Source organism: Phaseolus vulgaris, chromosome 7, assembly GCF_000499845.2.
Source record: "Phaseolus vulgaris cultivar G19833 chromosome 7, P. vulgaris v2.0, whole genome shotgun sequence".
Lineage (NCBI taxonomy): Eukaryota > Viridiplantae > Streptophyta > Magnoliopsida > Fabales > Fabaceae > Phaseolus > Phaseolus vulgaris.
Genome location: NC_023753.2, coordinates 1,547,894 through 1,568,060, shown reverse-complemented (window position 1 = coordinate 1,568,060; position 20,167 = coordinate 1,547,894). Strand labels below are relative to the sequence as shown.

The 20,167-nt window shown below is 33.5% G+C and overlaps 2 protein-coding genes across 2 annotated transcripts; both read left to right on the top strand.

Moving 5' to 3' along the window:
- The first annotated feature begins 863 nt into the window (after positions 1-863).
- On the top strand, positions 864-14,277 carry LOC137827888 (tubulin-folding cofactor D). Its single transcript, XM_068634247.1, has 17 exons — positions 864-1,225; positions 1,313-1,860; positions 2,213-2,315; positions 4,009-4,185; positions 4,827-5,012; positions 6,091-6,207; positions 6,378-6,482; positions 7,266-7,436; positions 7,529-7,744; positions 8,327-8,525; positions 9,222-9,427; positions 9,545-9,769; positions 9,849-10,421; positions 10,502-10,771; positions 12,082-12,126; positions 13,293-13,478; positions 13,800-14,277. The coding sequence occupies exons 1-17, from the start codon at positions 1,043-1,045 to the stop codon at positions 14,088-14,090; spliced, it is 3,801 nt and encodes a 1,266-aa protein (XP_068490348.1). The 5' UTR covers positions 864-1,042; the 3' UTR covers positions 14,091-14,277.
- A 4,484-nt stretch (positions 14,278-18,761) lies between these two features.
- On the top strand, positions 18,762-19,957 carry LOC137830540 (uncharacterized). The gene has a single exon (XM_068637958.1). The coding sequence runs from the start codon at positions 18,898-18,900 to the stop codon at positions 19,813-19,815; it is 918 nt and encodes a 305-aa protein (XP_068494059.1). The 5' UTR covers positions 18,762-18,897; the 3' UTR covers positions 19,816-19,957.
- The last annotated feature ends 210 nt before the right edge of the window (positions 19,958-20,167 follow it).

Sequence of the window (20,167 nt, the reverse complement as noted above, 5' to 3'; positions counted from 1 at the left end):
AGTGTCGGTGTTCAATATCTGTGTCCGACACACGAACATACTATTTAAAGGTGTGTTTGAGTCATACTATTTAAAGGTGTGTCCCAGTCTCATGGTATCTCATCCATTTCTTATTTTTATGATAAAAAAACTCAAAATCCTTTATTGGTATAAAAGTGAAAGCTAGCTCTTACAGTACTCATGAATATATTTTCACACCACCTCCTCTACTTTTAAATTTTACTCAAATAATTTTTAATTTTCTAAAATTATTATTTTCAACCAAATATATTACTGAAAACAATACTCTCATGCACAATACTTTTTTAACGAAAAATATACTTATTATATATTAGCGAAAAAACTTATTTCAATTCAGAGAAATCAAATTAAAAAGAACACGATTAGAACTTAATTCGACACATCTTCGGTAAAATATACCAAAAACCATTTATTAAGTAAATTTAAGTTTATTACAAAATGTAAAATATTTGTAAACTTCCACATTATTATAAATTATTAAGGTAAAGGTAAACTTCTCTTACATTTATAACAATATATATTAATGAGAACATAGGTTCAAGAATATTTGTATATTCGTATTTTTTTATTTTATTATTATATCTATATTTTTTAAATAAAAAATAAAGAATAAAATAATAAAAAAATAATAAAATCAAATTATAAGAAGAGATAAAATTATATTTTTTTAAGAGAGATGAAAATATGAAATATTATACGTTGTTTTACACACTTTTTCTATTAATTTATGAAAAACTATTTCTTTACTATCAATTTTTTTTTTTTTTTATGATTTTGTCCCAATTCTCTCATCTTTAAAAATATAAATACAAATAATAAAAAAATTAAAAAAAATTAGAAACATATTTAAAAATATAAAAATTTGGAAGGAAAACGATACGGCGGTGAAGAGTCCAGACCCGGCCCATGATCACCTTTTTCGATTCAAATCGAACTCGAACTCGAACTCAACACTCCGACGAATAGTGCTGCTTCTGTTTGCACTGAAGATCCCGCCAAAACTTCAACCACCTCAAAGGTGATGGAAGCGATTCAAGAGACGGCGGTGACGATGAATCAAGAAGAGGACGAGTTGGATTCCAAGGAGAGTGTGCTCCAAAAGTACTTCCTCCAAGAATGGAGCATCGTCAAGTCGCTCCTCAACGACATCGTTTCCAATGCTCGCGTCTCCGACACTTCCTCCGTCCACAGAATCAGATCCATTGTACTCTCATTTCTTCACTACCGATTATCTTCATCCGTTTATCTATTTTTTTGTTGTTGAAGAATAATGATCTCTTCTTATATGCAGTTGGACAAGTACCAGGAGCAAGGTCAACTTCTGGAACCCTACCTCGAAACGATAGTTTCACCTCTGATGAACATTATTCGTTCGAGAACAATTGAACTCGGAACAGCTTCCGATGAAATTCTCGAAATAATCAAACCTATATGCATAATTGTGTATTCGTTAGTCACGGTTTGCGGCTACAAATATGTGATTAAATTCTTTCCGCATCAAGTTTCCGATCTCGAACTCGCCGTGTCTCTGCTGGAGAAGTGTCACCACACGAATTCGGTGACGTCGTTGAGGCAGGAAAGCACGGGGGAAATGGAAGCGAAATGCGTGACGCTGTTGTGGCTTTATATACTCGTGTTGGTTCCTTTTGACATTTCCACTGTTGACACCAGTATTGCCAGTGATGAGAGTTTAGCTGAGTTTGAGCTCAGTCCTCTTGTGTTGAGAATTTTAGGGTTTTGTAAGGATTACCTTTCAACTGCTGGCCCTATGCGAACTATGGCTGGGCTAGTCCTCTCGAGGCTGCTTACTCGTCCTGATATGCCGAAAGCCTTTACGAGGTTTATTTCAGTATGTTTTGTAGATTGTTTTAGTGTTAGTTAAGCTTTCTCTGCGGTTGCCTAATATATTTGTGTTGTCTCGTGTTGTGGTGTTGTTTGTGTGAAGATGATTTTCGTGTCAGTCAAAAGTTGATCTCAAACTCCTTGTTTTGTGGATTGTGTTTACAAATATAATGAATGGTTTTGTTTGATCTCTTGAAAGTGTCTAGATTTGAGTTTGGTTAGCTCACGGCATTACCTGTTATCACTTCAGATATCTTTGGGCTTGTGTGCATGCTCACATCTGTGTTGTATATAACCTTTTGTTTTACTAATCATCATCTGTGTAAACTGACTTTTTTAATTGCTTCAGCTTTGTTAAGTGGACACACACGGTCATGTCCTCTGTAACTGAAGATCTACTCCATCATTTTCAGTTACTTGGTGTCGTTGAAGCACTGGCTGCTATTTTCAAGGTTTGTTTTTTTATGTATTCTTTTGTTTAGACCGTCAAATGAAAAGTTTTCATCTATAATTTGTGTAAGGATTTCTACAAATTATTTGAGGGAGAGAATGGTGCATAATACGCTAGGATAGTTTATGTTATGTTGTGGTTAATTGTGTTGCTTTATATTTAGAGATCTTATCTTTTTGAAAGCTTATCTTATTGGAAGCTTATCTTATTCTTACACATGATATGTTCACTTATTTAATAGGACTATTGAGTATTAGTATAACCAGGACTGTTGAGTTAGTTAGTATTTGTATCTCATCTTCAGTTGGATCAATTCAATATTCTCTGATTTTGAGTATCTATTATATTTTCTTGTTTTTTGCTTAGATTGCACGGTTTCAGCAAAGCGTCGAAACCATACTGATTGTGAGTTTACAAAATAGGGTCTATGTTATGAATCCGGTTTGTCATAATCAAGTGGCCATGCAAAACATTGCCTCTATCCTGGTCTTTCCAGGGGTGTACTATGTTATAGAGATTGATAGTTCATCTGTTAAAAATTTCTTGCCAAAGAAATCAGTATGTTTGTGAATTCTAATGACCAACTATGGTATTCTTCTGTGGGATAATATACGTATGTAGCAAGCCTGATGCATATAATATATATGTACCAACTTGAGAGGGAGTGTCGAGATGTCTGTATTTCACTAGAAATTCTAATTTGATTGCCTGTATATATCAAAAGTAGGTGAGGAAATACTGGATGTTTTCCATAAGTAGTTTTTCGATTCCCTAAAATATTGGGATGTAATAATGTGATGGTGTAAGTATAAATGCAAAAAGTTCACAGGTAAATTTTCAAGTTGGTATTGAATTGAAACTCTTGTTTTTTTGGGTTTGAGAAAAACATTAGTTGTCCTGTCACTCAGCTACAATCCTGGTAAGATAAAAGTTCTTGTCTGTCCAGATCAGTTCAATTGGAGGAGTTTGGATCTTGCTGTGGTATGCTTGATTACCAAGAAAATTCTGTCTTGTTTGTGGTCATTCCAGCTGTCAAGTTGATGTATCTCTAACAATTGTAGTCTCTTCATCTTCTCTAGCACTTCTCTAAGTTGTTTTCCAGCCAACTCCGGTGGAACAAGCTTAAAACTTAGGCTACTGGGTTGGTTATAATACAATATCAACTTAATATTCTATTATTCCGTGTCTTTATTTTCTCCTTCATCACCTAAAACAGATAAACCTGACAATTCCAGCAAAATATTAATGATTTATTATAGCTCTTCATGCAAATGGGATGTTTCCTTCAAAATTGTTATAATCATAGAAATAATGAACTGATTATATGTAATCAGGAATATCTAGATTATATATGTATTATTATGAATATTTTTATTTATTCCCATATCTTAATTTTGTTATTAGAGGATATCAAATCTTCTCTATTTATTGTATTGTATAGATTCTTTTTCTTAATATAAACAAAGCACCTGTGCTGTTATAGAAGCACACAGTTTAATGTTTCTCTTTTTTCCTAGAGTTTAACAAAAACCAAGAACAAAGGCAACTACCATAATTTAAATTTGATTAGGTGAACCAGTTTGCTTGACGACTAGGTAGCATGTCTAGCTTTGTGTATAACTTTTAATCAAAGCTGTCATGTGCCTATGTTACCTTTAATGTTTCTAACTTTTATAATATAAATCTGTGAGTAGGCAGGTAGTCGGAATCTCTTGCTTGATGTGAGTCCTGTTGTTTGGAATGACACTTCAATGTTGTACAAGTCTTCAGATGCAGCTCGAAGTCCTTTGCTCCGCAAGTATCTGATGAAGTTAACCCAACGAATTGGGCTTACTGCTCTTCCTCATCGTTTGCCCTCATGGCGATATATGGTTAGCTTTTCTTTGATCCAAGTTTTTTAGGATCTCGTTTCTTAAATGTTTGATGACACCTTTGTTTTTGTTCACTTGTTGTGAGTATGTTTTCCATATTTGTTTATTTTTGCTTTTAACTGGTGGAATACAAAGCCACGGTAATTAATAAATTATGGCTATATGCATCATTCAGACATGCATGCTATGCTGACAAAACAACAAATGCTCACCATGCCAGTCAAGAATGTAGAACTCAAAACAGAACTAGAGGATGAAATTAGAGCCCTTATTGATAATGGAAATATGAAGAGTTGAAGTCAATGGTCCCTTAGGCACTTTGGCTACAGTATCAAATTTGTCCGCCAGAAAATTTGGCTGCTTTGCATGAAATAATTTTTAGTATGTTACAGACCCAAGTCAACTGAGTTGTTGTGCTAATTGCTAAGAGTTAAATTGAAACTTAGCTTTAATTAAGTTGTTTGGCCCTTTCATCTATGCTGACTGTATCAGTGACATACATTCGTACTTTTTCCATCAGTATTGGGTTACAAATATCTGGGTGTTATGGCTACTTTTAGCTGGATATCATAAGCAAATGTAGAAGCTTCATGTTTGTCACCATTTTTTTTGTACCTAATGACTATATGCCTATCATGCAGGGAAGAGTTGCCAAACTAAATGTTTCTTTGAATACATCAAATAAAATTGATCAGTCTAATTTGGGTGTGAACGAAAATGATTCCAACTCAAATGAAATGTCAGACAGGGGGGAAGATGAGGATATGGATGTTCCAGAGAATGTTGAAGAGATTATTGAGATGTTGTTATCTGGTTTGAGGGATATGGTATGTCAAAAGGGTGAGATTTTCTTATAGTGAATGAAAAATATGAAATTTTGTCTAAATGTATGCTGCTGCTGCATCTGAAATGAAATGGTTGAATTAACATCTTTGTAAGTGGTCTGTGTTAAAAAACCATGGAAGGTACTGAAAGTTGTAATAACTCGGTTGATGTTGTGTATCTGTCATTATTCATTAATCATGAAATTTTTATTTCAAAAATTGCTAAAACCAAGATTGTTGATGTCTTATATGAATTTGTATGAGATGTGTAATTATTGTAATATTATACATATTTTATGATGTCACTGATCCTACAAATAGATTGGATGAATGCTGTTGAATATGAAAGAGCTCTAACATTATTTGATATTAGTCAGTTGTCTGTGTTTGAGTTATGAAAATAGAGAGTCTATTCAAATGACTTAAAACACTGCTCCTGGATTTTTGCTGAATTGTAGTGCTTTGTATCACTGCTGGCTACTGTATTTATACTGGTTTCCATAGATCCTGAAACATGTAGTGTGATTGGCGTTGTATACTATAATATTAGTTGTAGAGTAAACAGCATTGCTCTATCAAAATAATTCTAGGGCCGTTGCTCAACTGTATAATCTCTTAGGATGACTGGTTCTTTTATATAGTACTAGCGCTCTATCAATAACACTTTACAATTACCAATAGTTCTGAGCATGTACTTCGTCCATAGCTTTCACATGACATAGTACTAGAATTGGAGACTGTAGCAACCACACAATTGATATATTGCATAACAGCTTAAGCTTTTAGCTTATTTCATTTAAGGACTTCTGTCTGAAAATTGATGTGGACTATACTTAACTGGTGTACGTGTCATGCCTTTTTTCCCTTCATGTTGAAAAATATCAGCAAGTAAAGTGAAAATAAGTGAATTGTCAATTTTAGTGATAAAAGGAAATGCCATTAGCAATATATACTCTTGTTTAAGCATCACAAGAATTCACAAAGTGCTAACTAATTAAGCTGATCATGTTTTCTTCATCCTATTCTCTCTCCAAGTGCTTTCATCATTCACTGAACACATTATGTTGGCATTGGATTGTAGGATACTGTTGTCCGCTGGTCTTCAGCAAAAGGTATTGGGCGCATAAGTTCACATCTGACCTCATCTCTTTCTCAAGAGGTTTTATTGTCTGTTTTGGAGCTGTTTTCACCCGGCGAGGTGTGATACTAAGCTTATGTTTGTTTATCTTCTTTAGAACTGGAATTTACTAGTTAAATTTTCATTCACCTAGGTTTACATATATGTAGTTACTGTATGAGAGGTTTACTGTGTTAACTATTTAGTTGTCTGGTACCAGTGTTATAGCTCACATGTAACACTTGTTTCAGGGTGATGGTTCATGGCATGGAGGTTGCTTAGCTTTAGCTGAACTTGCTCGTAGAGGCTTGCTCTTACCTGCTAGTCTTCCAAAAGTTGTTCCCGTTATTGTGAAGGTGGTTAATAATGGATAGATTGTATGCATAGATTTGTGACTACAAACTATCTTGGCTGTTTACAACTGTTTAGCTGTATGAACTTTGAAGTACTTTATTCATGTGCTACCTAAACATGAAACTAGAACAGAGAACCTTACAGATAACCTTGTCATCCTGTAGTACCTTAGAGGATATTTTGTCATATCTGCAGCTTAAAGAGTGGGTTTCTGATATTGTAGTATTTTATTTATAAAAGCAGAGAAAAAAATGAGTAACATAGAGTGGGGTAGTAACAAATATTTTATTAAAAGGCTCTAAACAAAGAACATAATCCACATCAGATTACAATCCCTTATTTTATGTGCATAACAACATTACTTGAAATTAAAAAACAGAGCCATAACAACGTAACATTTAGAACATAAACAGCTTAAAGAAATCCCTAAATAGGAAATAAACTGTATAATTGAACCAACTTTTATAGGCACGTGTTTAACAGATGTTTATGATTGAGAAAAATGAGGGATAGGCTGTAGAGGAAAGGGAGAAGATAAAAAAGGACTTGACCTTGGAAATAAAAAAAGGCAATTCTTCCCTTACCTAAATGTTCATTAGTCTTATTTTATATTATATAATGCCTATGAAGCTTTAGGCATCCTTCCTTAGCAATACAATTTTCTTGCCTCTGTTCCAAACTTTTCATTTTAGTTTTATTTCTGAATAAAAACTCAAGTTTGAGCCCTTATTTGAGAGATACATTACTATATAGCAGTGGTATTAAGTATAAGTCTTGTTTATTAGGCACTACATTATGATGTTCGTAGAGGTCCACACAGTGTTGGTTCTCATGTACGTGATGCTGCTGCATATGTATGTTGGGCGTTTGGACGTGCATATTATCATACAGTTATGAGGCACATCTTAGAAGAGTTTGCCCCACACCTCCTAACAGTGGCATGCTACGACCGTGAGGTTCTTATATCCTTTTACGCCCTTCTCTTGACATTTGTTTTAGAATATTCATATCATGTGAAAAGAATGGCTAACTAACCTGTGATACTTAGGTTAACTGCAGAAGAGCGGCGGCAGCTGCTTTTCAAGAGAATGTTGGAAGACAAGGGAATTATCCACACGGAATTGACATAGTGAATACTGCTGACTATTTTTCACTTTCTTCACGAGTAAATTCTTATCTTCATGTTGCTGTTTCCATTGCTCAGTATGAAGGATATCTTTTTCCATTTGTGGATGACCTGCTGGACAGAAAAATTTGTCACTGGGTATGTTCTGATCACATGTCTCTCTCTCACTCCCTGAGCTGCTAATTCTTCTGCTCCTGTGTTGACCCTAATTGCAATTGCAATTGCAATTGCAATATGGATTTTTGGTTTACTTTCTAATTGAAGGCCATATATCACTCTAGCTTGATTTCTGGATGCTGAATCGAATAAAATTTTGTTAGGGAAATCGCTAATAGAAGAGAGATGACATAGGTATTTTCATTGTATGTATGTTTTTTGGTCAATATTATGATGTTTGACGAATTTTTTTCTATCCAGGAGTATACATTAGGATTTTTCTTGTAGTTTTATTTTTCCTTAAACTTATTTTTAAAAAAATTCAAAGGATGAAAAGGAGTCATGCCTTATGCACATATTTGCTATTCCATAGGTATGACTAAGAGTTAAGAGGACGGTCTAGCCTTAAATTTCAATTATATTTAATTTCTTATTTCTTATTCCTTGTCTCTGTATATTTATTGGCATAAATTTGTCATATTTTGGCATTTACCAACAATTTATTTGTTGCTTCCTGTTACTTAATTTATTTTGAGAGAAGTTATTTGGAAATTACACCTTCAGGATAAAAGCTTGCGAGAACTTGCTGCAGAGGCCCTTTCATTTCTTGTAAAATATGATCCTCAGTATTTTGCAAGCACTGTCTTGGAAAAGTTAATTCCTTGTACTCTTTCATCAGATTTATGCATGCGCCATGGTGCTACGTTGGCAACAGGAGAACTTGTTTTAGCTTTACACCAAAACAATTTTGCTCTTCCCTCAGGTTGATACTTTCTTGTGACTTTTGATTTTGTTACTGCCTGTTAGTAATGGAAGTAAAAGAGTTTTCTTCTATCAAAGCCAGAGAACCAAAATAGTAATGGGGGCTGTTGTTATTGAATTGTTATCTTCCTTATGTTAATATATTTTTGGCTATACACATTCATATGTTTGGTCCACAATTTAAACTTGCTTTTAGAAATTGAAGGGATGATTTTCAAATTAGATAAACACTTGAAGCCTTAGTCTTTAGAGACTTAACTATTCAGATAACGACTAAAATATCAGACACTCTTCCTCTTTTCTCTCTCTTTATATTCTCATTTGTAAATGTGCTGATTTTCCTTCTGACTTTTAAGTTATTATATGACTACCAAATTACACAATTTATTACTCAAACGAGTTGAGTAATTTTATTTTCTCTTTTTTCTTGTATGAGATTGAAGGATCAATTATTTCAAACAAAATATTTTCTGGAAGAAGCCTTCAAATTAAATAGCCAGAACTATTTGAGTATAAAAGTCTTTGACTGAGGGATTAGATATGTGGGTTGTGGGTGAGGATAGATATATAGTAAGTTTTAGATAAGTTTTTATTGCCAACTATTGGTCATATGGTTAAACCTTTCTTTTAATGAAGGTGATTAGTTTCAAAATATTTATGATGCCAACTGTCACATTTTTTGAATTGTCATTGTCAGATAAACAGAAAAGTCTTTCTGGTGTTGTACCTGCTATTGAGAAAGCACGGCTTTATCGTGGAAAGGGAGGAGAGATAATGCGTGCTGCTGTTTCTCGATTTATTGAGTGCATCTCCATATCTAAAGTAGTGTTATCAGAGAAGACAAAGAGAAGCCTACTTGATACTCTCAACGAGAATTTGAGACATCCTAATTCTCAGATACAGGTTCTATCCCTTGGATACAAGCAATTTGTGCTACCATTTTAACTTTTGTTTAATATTGTCAGCTTATGCTAGTTGGGCATTATATATTGACGAGTAATATCAGCATTTGATGTTCAGAATGCAGCTGTTAAAGGTCTGAAACACTTCATCTGTTCATACGTGCATGCTTCAGATAATAAAGGTACAAATGATGTGACAGCAAAGTACCTCAGTATGTTAACTGATCCAAATGTAGCTGTAAGGAGAGGATCTGCTTTGGCATTAGGGGTTTTGCCATATAAATTATTAGCCAGTCAATGGAGAAATGTGCTTTTGAAGCTTTGTGGCTCCTGTAAAATTGAGGTGCTTCATTTTGCAAATGCTATATATTATACTATCTTAGGTTCAATGATTGTGTTAAACAATGTTTTACCATGTGCAGCAAAACCCTGAAGACAGAGATGCTGAAGCACGAGTAAATGCTGTCAAAGGGCTCACATTAGTGTGTGAAACAGTAATTGATGGAAGAGAAGATACTGCTACCACTTTTGTCGAGGATGATTTTTCCCTATTTAGACTGATAAAGAATGAGGCGATGACCAGTTTATTTAAAGCTCTTGATGATTATTCTGTTGATAATAGAGGTGATGTAGGCTCTTGGGTTCGTGAGGCTGCATTAGATGGCTTGGAAAAATGTACATACATGCTCTGCAAGATAGACAAGTCGATTTGTTTGTCTGAAAGATCAGTTGCAAATGAAATTGAAGCTACTGCACCTTTGACTGCTGGCATGCTTAAGAGCAAGCAAGAACTTTCTTTATTTGATGAAAATCTTGCTACCAATTTAGTTGGAGCTATTTGTAAGCAAGCTGTGGAGAAGATGGATAAGCTGAGAGAAGCAGCAGCAAATGTTCTCTACAGAATTTTGCACAACCAGATGATATATATTCCCTATATACCTTTCCGAGAAAAGTTAGAAGAAATCATTCCCAAGGAGGCAGATGCACAGTGGGCTGTAAGTTTAAGTAGATCTTTCATCAGTTCAAGGTTGGTTACATAGTATTTTTGTGTTGAAAGACTGCTGTTTTGTTGCAGGTTCCTTCCTATTCTTACCCGCGCTTCATACAGTTACTTCAATTTGGTTGTTATAGCAGAGATGTGCTATCAGGTTTGATTATATCTATTGGTGGGTTGCAAGATTCTTTGAAGAGGGCATCACTCTTGGCCCTGTTAGAGTATCTAGAAGGGGTTGGATCTGAAGATCCAAATACAAGAACATCTAGGGTTTACATGCTATCTGTTGACATCCTGTGGGTTCTCCAACAATACAAGAAAAGTGACAGAGTTATTGTACCCACTTTAAAGGTACTAAATTTCTTAAACAATACTTAATTATTCTTGCTTTGTGAAATTGAATTTTCAAGCAATTTTATTCTATTTATATAACTTTTTCTCTTGGAGAAAACAAAATTTCTGAATGTGAACAAAGTGCTGGCTCCTAGCCAATATCAACAGCCCATTATGTGACCACAGGCATAATAGCATTGCAAGACTAGCAGTCAATTCTATGTTGAACATGGCTTCTTTTATTCTTACAGAAGGAGTTTGATAGTTAAGTATCAATTCCACATAGAAATATATAGAAGAGGGTGTGGGAGAGAGAAAACCTGGAAGGGAAGGAATGTTTCTGTATCTTCATTTTAATTAGCTTCCTCTACAATGAACAGAAACAGTCATAGCCAACTGGCTGAACTGAACTAACTGTTTGCCCGACGAGAAAAATAAACAGTTACAGCCAGTTGGCACATGTCAGCTGGCTGGACAGAAGTTGTTAGGACTGACTGCAAGCAAAAATATATAGGTGGAAAGGGTCTGTAGGTTTATTTTAGGAAAAGGAAAGGGTCAAAGTTGTAACAGGTTGTTAGTCAGTTCTTTTATTTTTTCTGTAACCTGGTTTATTGCAATTCCTATAAATAGGCCCTTTTCTGTGTAAATGGAGATTTTTTTTTTTAATTTTCAGTTTACTGGTCATATTCCAGTTTAAAAGGGAGAAAGTTCCTTTAGGAGTAAATTCATATGCTTTGGTTTTAGGATGATTCTTAACTTTCTTTCAGCAATAAAGAAGCATATTCAGTATTTATTTTCCTTATCTGGGTATTAGTTTTTGCTAGTAGAAACTGTTTATCACTAATTCTGAAAAAAAAATAACCTAACAGAGGAAACAGAAAACTAACTCAGTACAATGTTCACACACTAGTGAAGCACACTGTTGACTGCACTCAAAACCAAGAGACTTCAGACTTCACAAATGACTTCCTGAAAAAGAACGGTTTGGTGTACCCTAGGATATAGCATAAAGATTACCCGTAATGGCCCAACAATTCACTATATTCACTTCGGTAAGACTGATCCATGGGTTGTAAGGATCTTTGTTCTTAGCAATTAGAATTCCTAGCCATTTATATGTTTCTGCATAGAGAATCCTAGTTAGCACCCTACCTAAACGGAATTCTAAAATTATTTCATAAAAAAGTTCAGATATTTTCTTTTTGTTTCATATATAATACTCATGTTTACCTCCTCTGTTATCAAATGCAAATTTATTTATACAAAATCAATTTGCACTGTTTATCCATGGATCTCTAATATACTGATGAACTTATTCTGCACTCCAGACCATTGAGATCCTGTTCAGCAAAAAAATATTCTTTAATATGGAGGTTAGTCTGCCTTTCTGTTCTTCATATTTCTTGTGAGTAGGTTCTCTAGTACTCCTTTTATATATATTTCTGGATTGGTTTGCTGATCAAGTATTCCTTTATATTTATATGTGGGTTATGTGGTCATCCTTTATATTTGTTTGAAACAATGAAAAAAATTATAAAAAAAAAGAATAATGGCTAATATGAGAATGTAACTTTCTGCAAAATCTCTAAGATGCATTAAATCTTCATCATGCACCCAAAATAGCTACTTCATTTGTTCATTTAACCTCTCAATCACTTTCTTATTTAACATGTGTAAAACTTGTTGGTTGTTTGTGCACTAAAACCAATTTGGTTGGCATAATGTTGAAATGTCGGGAAACAATGCCTCTAAAAAAAAATACATAACTCAGCCACCACATATTAAGGTTATCTGTGCATCCTCCATTGTTGTTTGTGAAATAATATGATGGTTATACTTTCGTATATAGTGGTGGCAAGCTTTACAAAAGTTGATGCTCTTTTCTTTATCATGACAGGAAAATATCTAAAATTTTAGTAACTTGGACATTGATTGGATAATTGTAATTTTTTTAGGTAGAGAGTTATGGCATTGTTGAAAGGGAGAAAAAGAGATGCTGAAAACTGTGTATATGGACTGCACAACAAAGTCCATTTCATACAAGCTGATGACAATAAATACATAATATGATATGCTTGTAAACTATATTCTAATAAGTCTGATTCTAATCAGATATTCCTATAATTATAAAGATTCTAATTGAATAAGGAAATAAATCAAATATAAAAGAAGAAATCTTAAGAGATAATCTAAGATACTCTAAAATATTCTAAGATAATATAATTAGATATTTCTTATATTTCTAACAAACAAGTATGATATATTATAGGTAGCAGTGCTTAAACAACTGAGAGAATTACGTGGCAAAATAATTTAATAACACAGAATCATGTGAGCTAAAATGGGATTAAGAATTGCACAGAATAAGTAAGATAAGAAAATAATCCGATTACAATAGAGTGAAAACTGATCATAGTGCATATTTTTAATTTATGAAAATGAGATATGGGATGTTTTTTGTTTTTATAATTTCCATTTATTGGTATTTATTTTTCATATGCTTGCTGAGAACATGTTGATAAATAATTTGCATTTTCAGGCTCACTCTGCAACTTTTTGTGCTGCTGTTTTGGATTGTCTGTCAATTGAATTGAAGGGATCAAAGGACTTCTCTAAGTTGTATGCTGGTATTGCCATACTTGGTTATATAGCTTCAGTTCAGGAACCGATCAATATGAAGGCCTTTTCTCAACTTCTTGATTTTCTTGGTCATCGTTACCCTAAGGTGATTCCCTGATATTCACTAGTATGAGATTCACGACTTGGCATATTGTTTTCGCCTAACTGCAATCCCATGCAAAGCAGATAGTTTTTTTTTTCACAATTAAGAGATTGTTTGTTTGTGCTTGTTTTATATAAAAAAAATTAACTACATATTTAAAAGTTATGATGGGTTTCTTTTTTAAAAATAAAGTGTTTGTGTTTTTCATGAAAGATGAAAGAGTAATTACTTTTTTTTAAGCTTGAATAAGCGGGTCACGTTACTTCTGTTGCTTGCTTTGTGGCTTCTCATATTTTACTTTATTTCTTTGTGGATGTTAATCAGATTCGAAAAGCTTCAGCTGAACAGCTGTACCTTGTCCTCTTGGAAAATGGGAATCTTGTGGCTGAAGACGAGATTGATATAGCTCTTGAAATTATTTCTGAGACTTGCTGGGATGGCGATGTGGATTTAGCTAAACACCAAAGATTAAAATTGTACGAGATTTTTGGTCTTGAGGTGGGACCTCTTGGCAGCAATAGTGATGGAACATCAAAGAAAACCGGCAGTAAGAAGCCTACAAACTTGGACGAAAATGCATCATATTCCTCGTTAGTTGAGTCATCCGGGTTTTAATTCTTGTTGATCCCATACCAGGTTTGCTGTTGTATAATGTAACTTGGAATAGGTGATATGAAATTTTCATGTGCATTGGTTAATTTTCAGTCACACTCGTGTCCTCAATGGCGTTATGCATTTAGTAAATTAACTATTAAGCAATGGAGCTGAAGAGGAAAGAAATTAAAGGTTAAGATTGGGTTTCTGAGTTGTTTTTATGTCTGTCTTTTGTCTACTAATTGTAGATCCCACACGATTCATACTTTCAGAGTTATCGTGCCTAATTGACCATTACTAACGTGTAGTTGATCATTCCGTCCGTATTGTGATAATGACTAATTAGTAATCATGGCTCTGAGCTGTTCTGGAAATTTCTAACTTGTACTCTTAATCTCCTTTAATCATGCGCAACGTTGTCTTTCCCCCCCATATTTTTTTTTATATTTTTTTTCTTAATAATATTTTGGTTACTTAAGGTGTTAGCCTAGCTTAACCTATAATGATGTCTATCATGAAAAAATTTATAAAAAAAATGTATGATAGTGATTCTTACACTTCAATTGTGCAGTTTTGGTCCTAATTTATTTTGCAGGTATTGTAATCAATTCTCTCCGTACTGAAATTTGCTTGCGTCATTCAAGTTGGACTTAGATGCTGACTTGTCCATCCCTTGACATTAACGTTGGAAAAGCACTTTGTAACAATGCTAATTAAACAGCATATATAAAGGAGAGTCCTGGTGTGTTTCACTGAGTCCCGAATTCACTCACATTCCAGGCACTGGCGTTTCATCCCTCGTTGAATGAGGGTTTGAAAGTCTTTCACGTTTTCCACTAGCAAAAGCTATGTAGAGGAAAGTTGAAAATAGTTATAGGGTTGCGAATGCTGGGGCGAATGCGAATCCCAAACTAGTACAAAAATTGAAAAATTCATCTTAAAAAATCGAGAAAAGCAATACATTTTTTACATATATTCTTTAACATTAACTGAAATCAATTAAACCAGAGTTTTGAATAATTGTGACCAATAGTATGTATTGTTAAGTATTTTGTTAACATTCCTCAAATAAAATGTGGCTTGCATGATTTCTTATGCAAATGAGAGGTAGAACAGGTCAATGTGTGGAAGTCCTACTATTTGTCCGGTGATGTTGTGGTGTTTAGTCTCGTTTTCAGTGGTTCTGTAGTTTGGATGTGATTTGTGATGGTTAAGGTAGTAATGATGCAATTAGTGAATGCCAGGAATTGATTACATTTGGTACGTAAGGAATTGGAAGAGGCTTGGTATGGTATAAACTGAGCAAGTTTTATAATTATATTTTACGTCTGTATTCTAGAGTTGTGTTTCCTTTGTTTTCTATTGATTTGAACTATAGAATGTAGCTTGTCCCTTGTGATGTGCATTTGTTCGAGTGAAATCATGTGTATAAGCAAGCGAGCAAGAAGCATTGGTGCAACTATAATACGCAATTATAGTTACATGTGGATTCTGTGTAAAGGACATAGCACTGCACGCTCCAATACGCAAAGTAGCATAAATGCACAATCGAAATAACCCTTTTTCTTCAAACTTTTATGAGTTTGGCAGAGCCAGACGAAGATTCCCCCTCTTCACTCCTTTCAAAGACGTTGTTAGACTATTGTCCATTCTCTTCCCCACTTTCGATGCCGTAGGGAATTCTATGTACTGTTCACGACTCGAAATTTAGGACCCAAAACATGTTCATTTTTCCTGCCTCCCAATCACAGAGATGGAAACTTGGAAACAAAAACTCACGCGCACCACCATGTCACCTTAATTAATTGTTTTTAAATTATATTAGGAGTTACTGTGGTAATATTTCACACAATTGAGTTCTAACACCATAAAAATAATAGTTAATGTCACCTTTGTTTCTTTTCCTATCTAAGGAAGAAAATTTCATTCACCAATAATGGATTGCAATTGTTGGTGAAATTTGAAAACATAACAACAACTATATTTTTAAATGTAGAATGGTTGATCTTTCTGAACTTTTCTCTTTAGTATAATTAAATGTGTGGTCTTGGATTACTTCTAAATTGTTTCGGTTTGATTTTTTTATTCTGATTAGTGTCTTAATCTGATATGTTTTTTATTAAGTAATTAGGGGCTTCCAGGTTTTTCTGTTTAAATAGATTGGGTTTGTGGTGTTAGTTTGCTGTTGTATTTCTTTTAGTCTTGTAGGCTTGTTAACCAGATGTAAGGGAAAATGTGAGAAGTTGTTAATTTTTTTTTTTCTGTATAAGAATTGAATAATCCCTAAAATAATTTTTATATTTTTTTTGCTGATAAAAAAAAATCAATAGCAACAAGAATGAAGTATCTTACCTTCTCATCTATTTTGTTCATTTTCCAAACATTGAGAAAATTTGGCAAAACCTTGATGAATGAATTCTATACTCACGTCCAACCCTTAACTGATTAATTACTTTTGCTAATACGAATATCTATCTTTTATTGCCTAATATTTTATCTAATGGAAACTAGTACATGTGTTAATTCATATAAATAATTATAATCCTAATTTTAATATAAAACTTTAAAACAATGATTTTGTAGGTTTCTTTTTATGTAATGTTCATTTTTATTTTTTTTATTGAGCGTGAGAATCTAATTTATATTTTATTCTTGTTTATCTTGAGGTGATGAAATCATATTTTTATAGGTTGTGACACAAATCAATATGATCATGTCTATTTTATGGTCAACAAGAAACATTTATAACATTGATTCTTTATTTAATTGATGTGATATATGGTATTTTTTACATCATTATACAACTCGTGTTATTCACCACTTTTTATAGATAAAATGTACAGCAGTAGAATCTCTAAAATAAGTTATATAAAAAGAGTTTTTGCCTAATTTGATATTATATTCTTGCCCACATTTAAGAAAATTGTGAAGATAAGAGTCAAATGGGCATACTCTACTACAAACTTGCGAAACTTCTAAGAAATTTCTCAAAGTGCTTCACTCTTACAAAACGTTTCAATTTCTATCTTAAAGAAAATGCAGAGAATCTTCAACTGCACATATATTAAGGTGAAAGAAGAAAAAAAAAAGTAGTGAGTTGTATTGTAATAAAGCTCAATGATACAAATATGAATGTTGCCACTTCGTTTGTAAAGATTCTTACATGTAAGATTGTACAAATATATAATAATTCAATGTTAAACGTTTAGCCTTATTCAAGTAATAAATCTTTTTCAATCTAATTAAAATTAATTTTTAAGCATTTTCTCACCAATTTTCTACCCGGTTAAGACAAGTTGTTCATGCTGACATGAACTCATTTTCAGTGTTAAACTCCAAATTTGTGAAAATATAATCATCCTCACATATAAACGAGCTTAATTTTTCGAAAAGAGAATATCTTCTTGTTAAAAAATGTAAATTTGTAGTGATTTAACTACAAAATCATGTGATATTATCATAATAACCACATATATAAGATATAAGATAAACTAAACATTTACGCAAATAGTGTCATAATAAATCTACTTAACAGTGTCGTCAAGAAGTTGTTAAATGTTATTTTATGAAGTGATGGATATGTCGTAAAGTTTCAATAAAACAATATAAACTCCGAAAGATGTTATTTAACAAGATATATTTTGTTGAGTTTTTGTAAATATATCTTCCCTCCAAAATCAACTAGAAATCTTTAATGCAGTAACTATTATAAAAAATTATATTAATTAAATTCTAATGTAAAAGATAATAATTTAGGATAATGGTACATTGACAATACTATTATTTTAATATTTTTTTATGACATTTAATTATAAATTTGCATTTTATTATATATATTTATATATAAATTCATCACCTTTAGAGTTGTATTATATGTAGCACAGATACGGATAGGACACTGATACGACACGAGTACAGACACGGAGATACGTATAACTCTAAAATGTAGGACACGGGGACATGGATCTATATATTATATAATTTTGAATTATATAAATTGAAAATAAATATTTATGTGCAAAAGTATGTTTCAGATTCTTTTGGGAATAGAAATATATATTTTATAATTGGTTCAAAAGAATTTGTTTCTTATTTTTATAATCATAATAAACATTATTGTATTTATACCTTTTAAAATTGTGTTGGAAACGTGTTAGAATTTTCAAAAATCCAACAAATATTTTTTGAATTGAACACTTTGCCAATAAGTGTCCTACGAGTGTCGACACCGATACGTGTGTCCAACACGGATACGCCATTTAAGAGAAGTGTCTGAGTCTCATATACAACTCTCAAGGTTATCAAAGCATTATTTTTTAATAATTTATTAAAATGAAAATTGAACCTGTATTTTACAGTTTGAATCATAAATCGAAATTGGCATCTCTAACAGGCAATAGATTGGAGTTACGTTTTGTCTATAGTTGGAGAATGGTACAATTCTATTAATTGTAACAGCATGTGGCTGTTAGCGTGAAATTTCCTTAATGGAAAAGCAGCTTAACAAACCAACTTGGGTTGTTTCAGCCTCTTCTTTCTTGGCGTAAAATTCCAAAAGCTTTGCCTTATGAGAGACGCAGCAAGTGCACCAACTTTTTTCCCTTGTGAAAGGAACTTCCTGGCCTTCACATACTCATCATAGCTAACTTCATCATGCACTCCAAAATAACAGCTCTATAAAAGATCCTTTCATTTGGTGTGCCCTTTGGAACATAAAACAGTTGTGTTAGTGTTTCTTTACTGTGTTGGAATTTTGTTGTCTTTTTTTGGTGTTGAGTTTAACTAGTAAATTATTACCTTTCTTTCTTGTGTTGGCCTGAGAGGCACTATGTTAGAGGGGCATCAACTTTTGGGGTTTGGCTTCTCTGTAATTGGTTTATGGCACTTCTTCAACCACGTCAAGCTCCATGCCCTCAGTTCCAAGTCCTACACATCAACCCTATGGTTTCCCACCACAATATCCAGATACTTGGAGCTCCACTTCGTCATGGCAAGCTGCACCATCTTCATTGCCATGGAGCTCTTCATTGCTCCCATTCATCACCAACCATTTGACCCTGATGGAACCATTCCCTCCACCCATCTCCACAACTTTGAACACTCCTCCATGGCCATGTCTTTCTTGGTCTATGCCATCTTTGCCATAGTTCTTGATAGAAAATGCAGCAAAGCTCAAAATGAGCTTACTCATTTGCTGGCAGCCATAGCCTTTACACAACAATTTCTTCTTATCCACCTTCACTCCAGAGATCACATGGGACCAGAAGGCCAATACCACCTCTTGTTGCAACTTTTGATCCTTATTTCTTTGGCTACAACCCTCATGGGAATTGGCAGGCCCAGAAGCTTCTTGGTCTGCTTTGTACGCTCTGTGAGCATTTTCTTCCAAGGCGTGTGGCTTATGATCATGGGGTTCTTGCTCTGGACACCAGGATTTCAAGCCAAAGGTTGCTTCATGCACCTTGAAGAATCTGGTGAATATTTGGTGAGATGCAGTGACGATGAGTCTCTTCATCGTGCTATCTCCTTGGTGAACCTTCAATTCAGCTTCTTGTTGATTGGAATCACCGTTTTCGCAATGTCTTTCTACTGGGTCATTGTTAGAATATATGGTGAAAAGGTGGAGTATGTTTCACTGATAAAGGAGGAACACTACCGTGAAGAAGATGGTTTTGTGAAACCTAAGGGCGCTATCGACGACGTTGAATCCCAATCTCCAAAGAAAAGCAAGCAAGAGCAGATTTAAATTGAGCACTTTGTGAAACCAAAGACAGTGTTGGTGTAAGTGGTCCATTTTCAACATAATTATTTTAAAAAATTAATTTTACTGTTATAATTTATTATTTGTGTTTAGGATTTTAGTCAACTTAAACATCATTGTTTTCGTACTTAATAGTTTCCAATGCTTTGTTGGATAGGATAAGAAATTAAACTCTAGTACAAATATATTACTTAAATTAAACTCTACTATGCGACAAATTATTCGCGACATTACGGTTATTCCGAGTATACTTAAAAGTTAATTAGGAAAACTCTATACACAAAAGCACGATTAGCACAACATGTCAGCCTATAAAAACGAAAAAAGACAATATCTC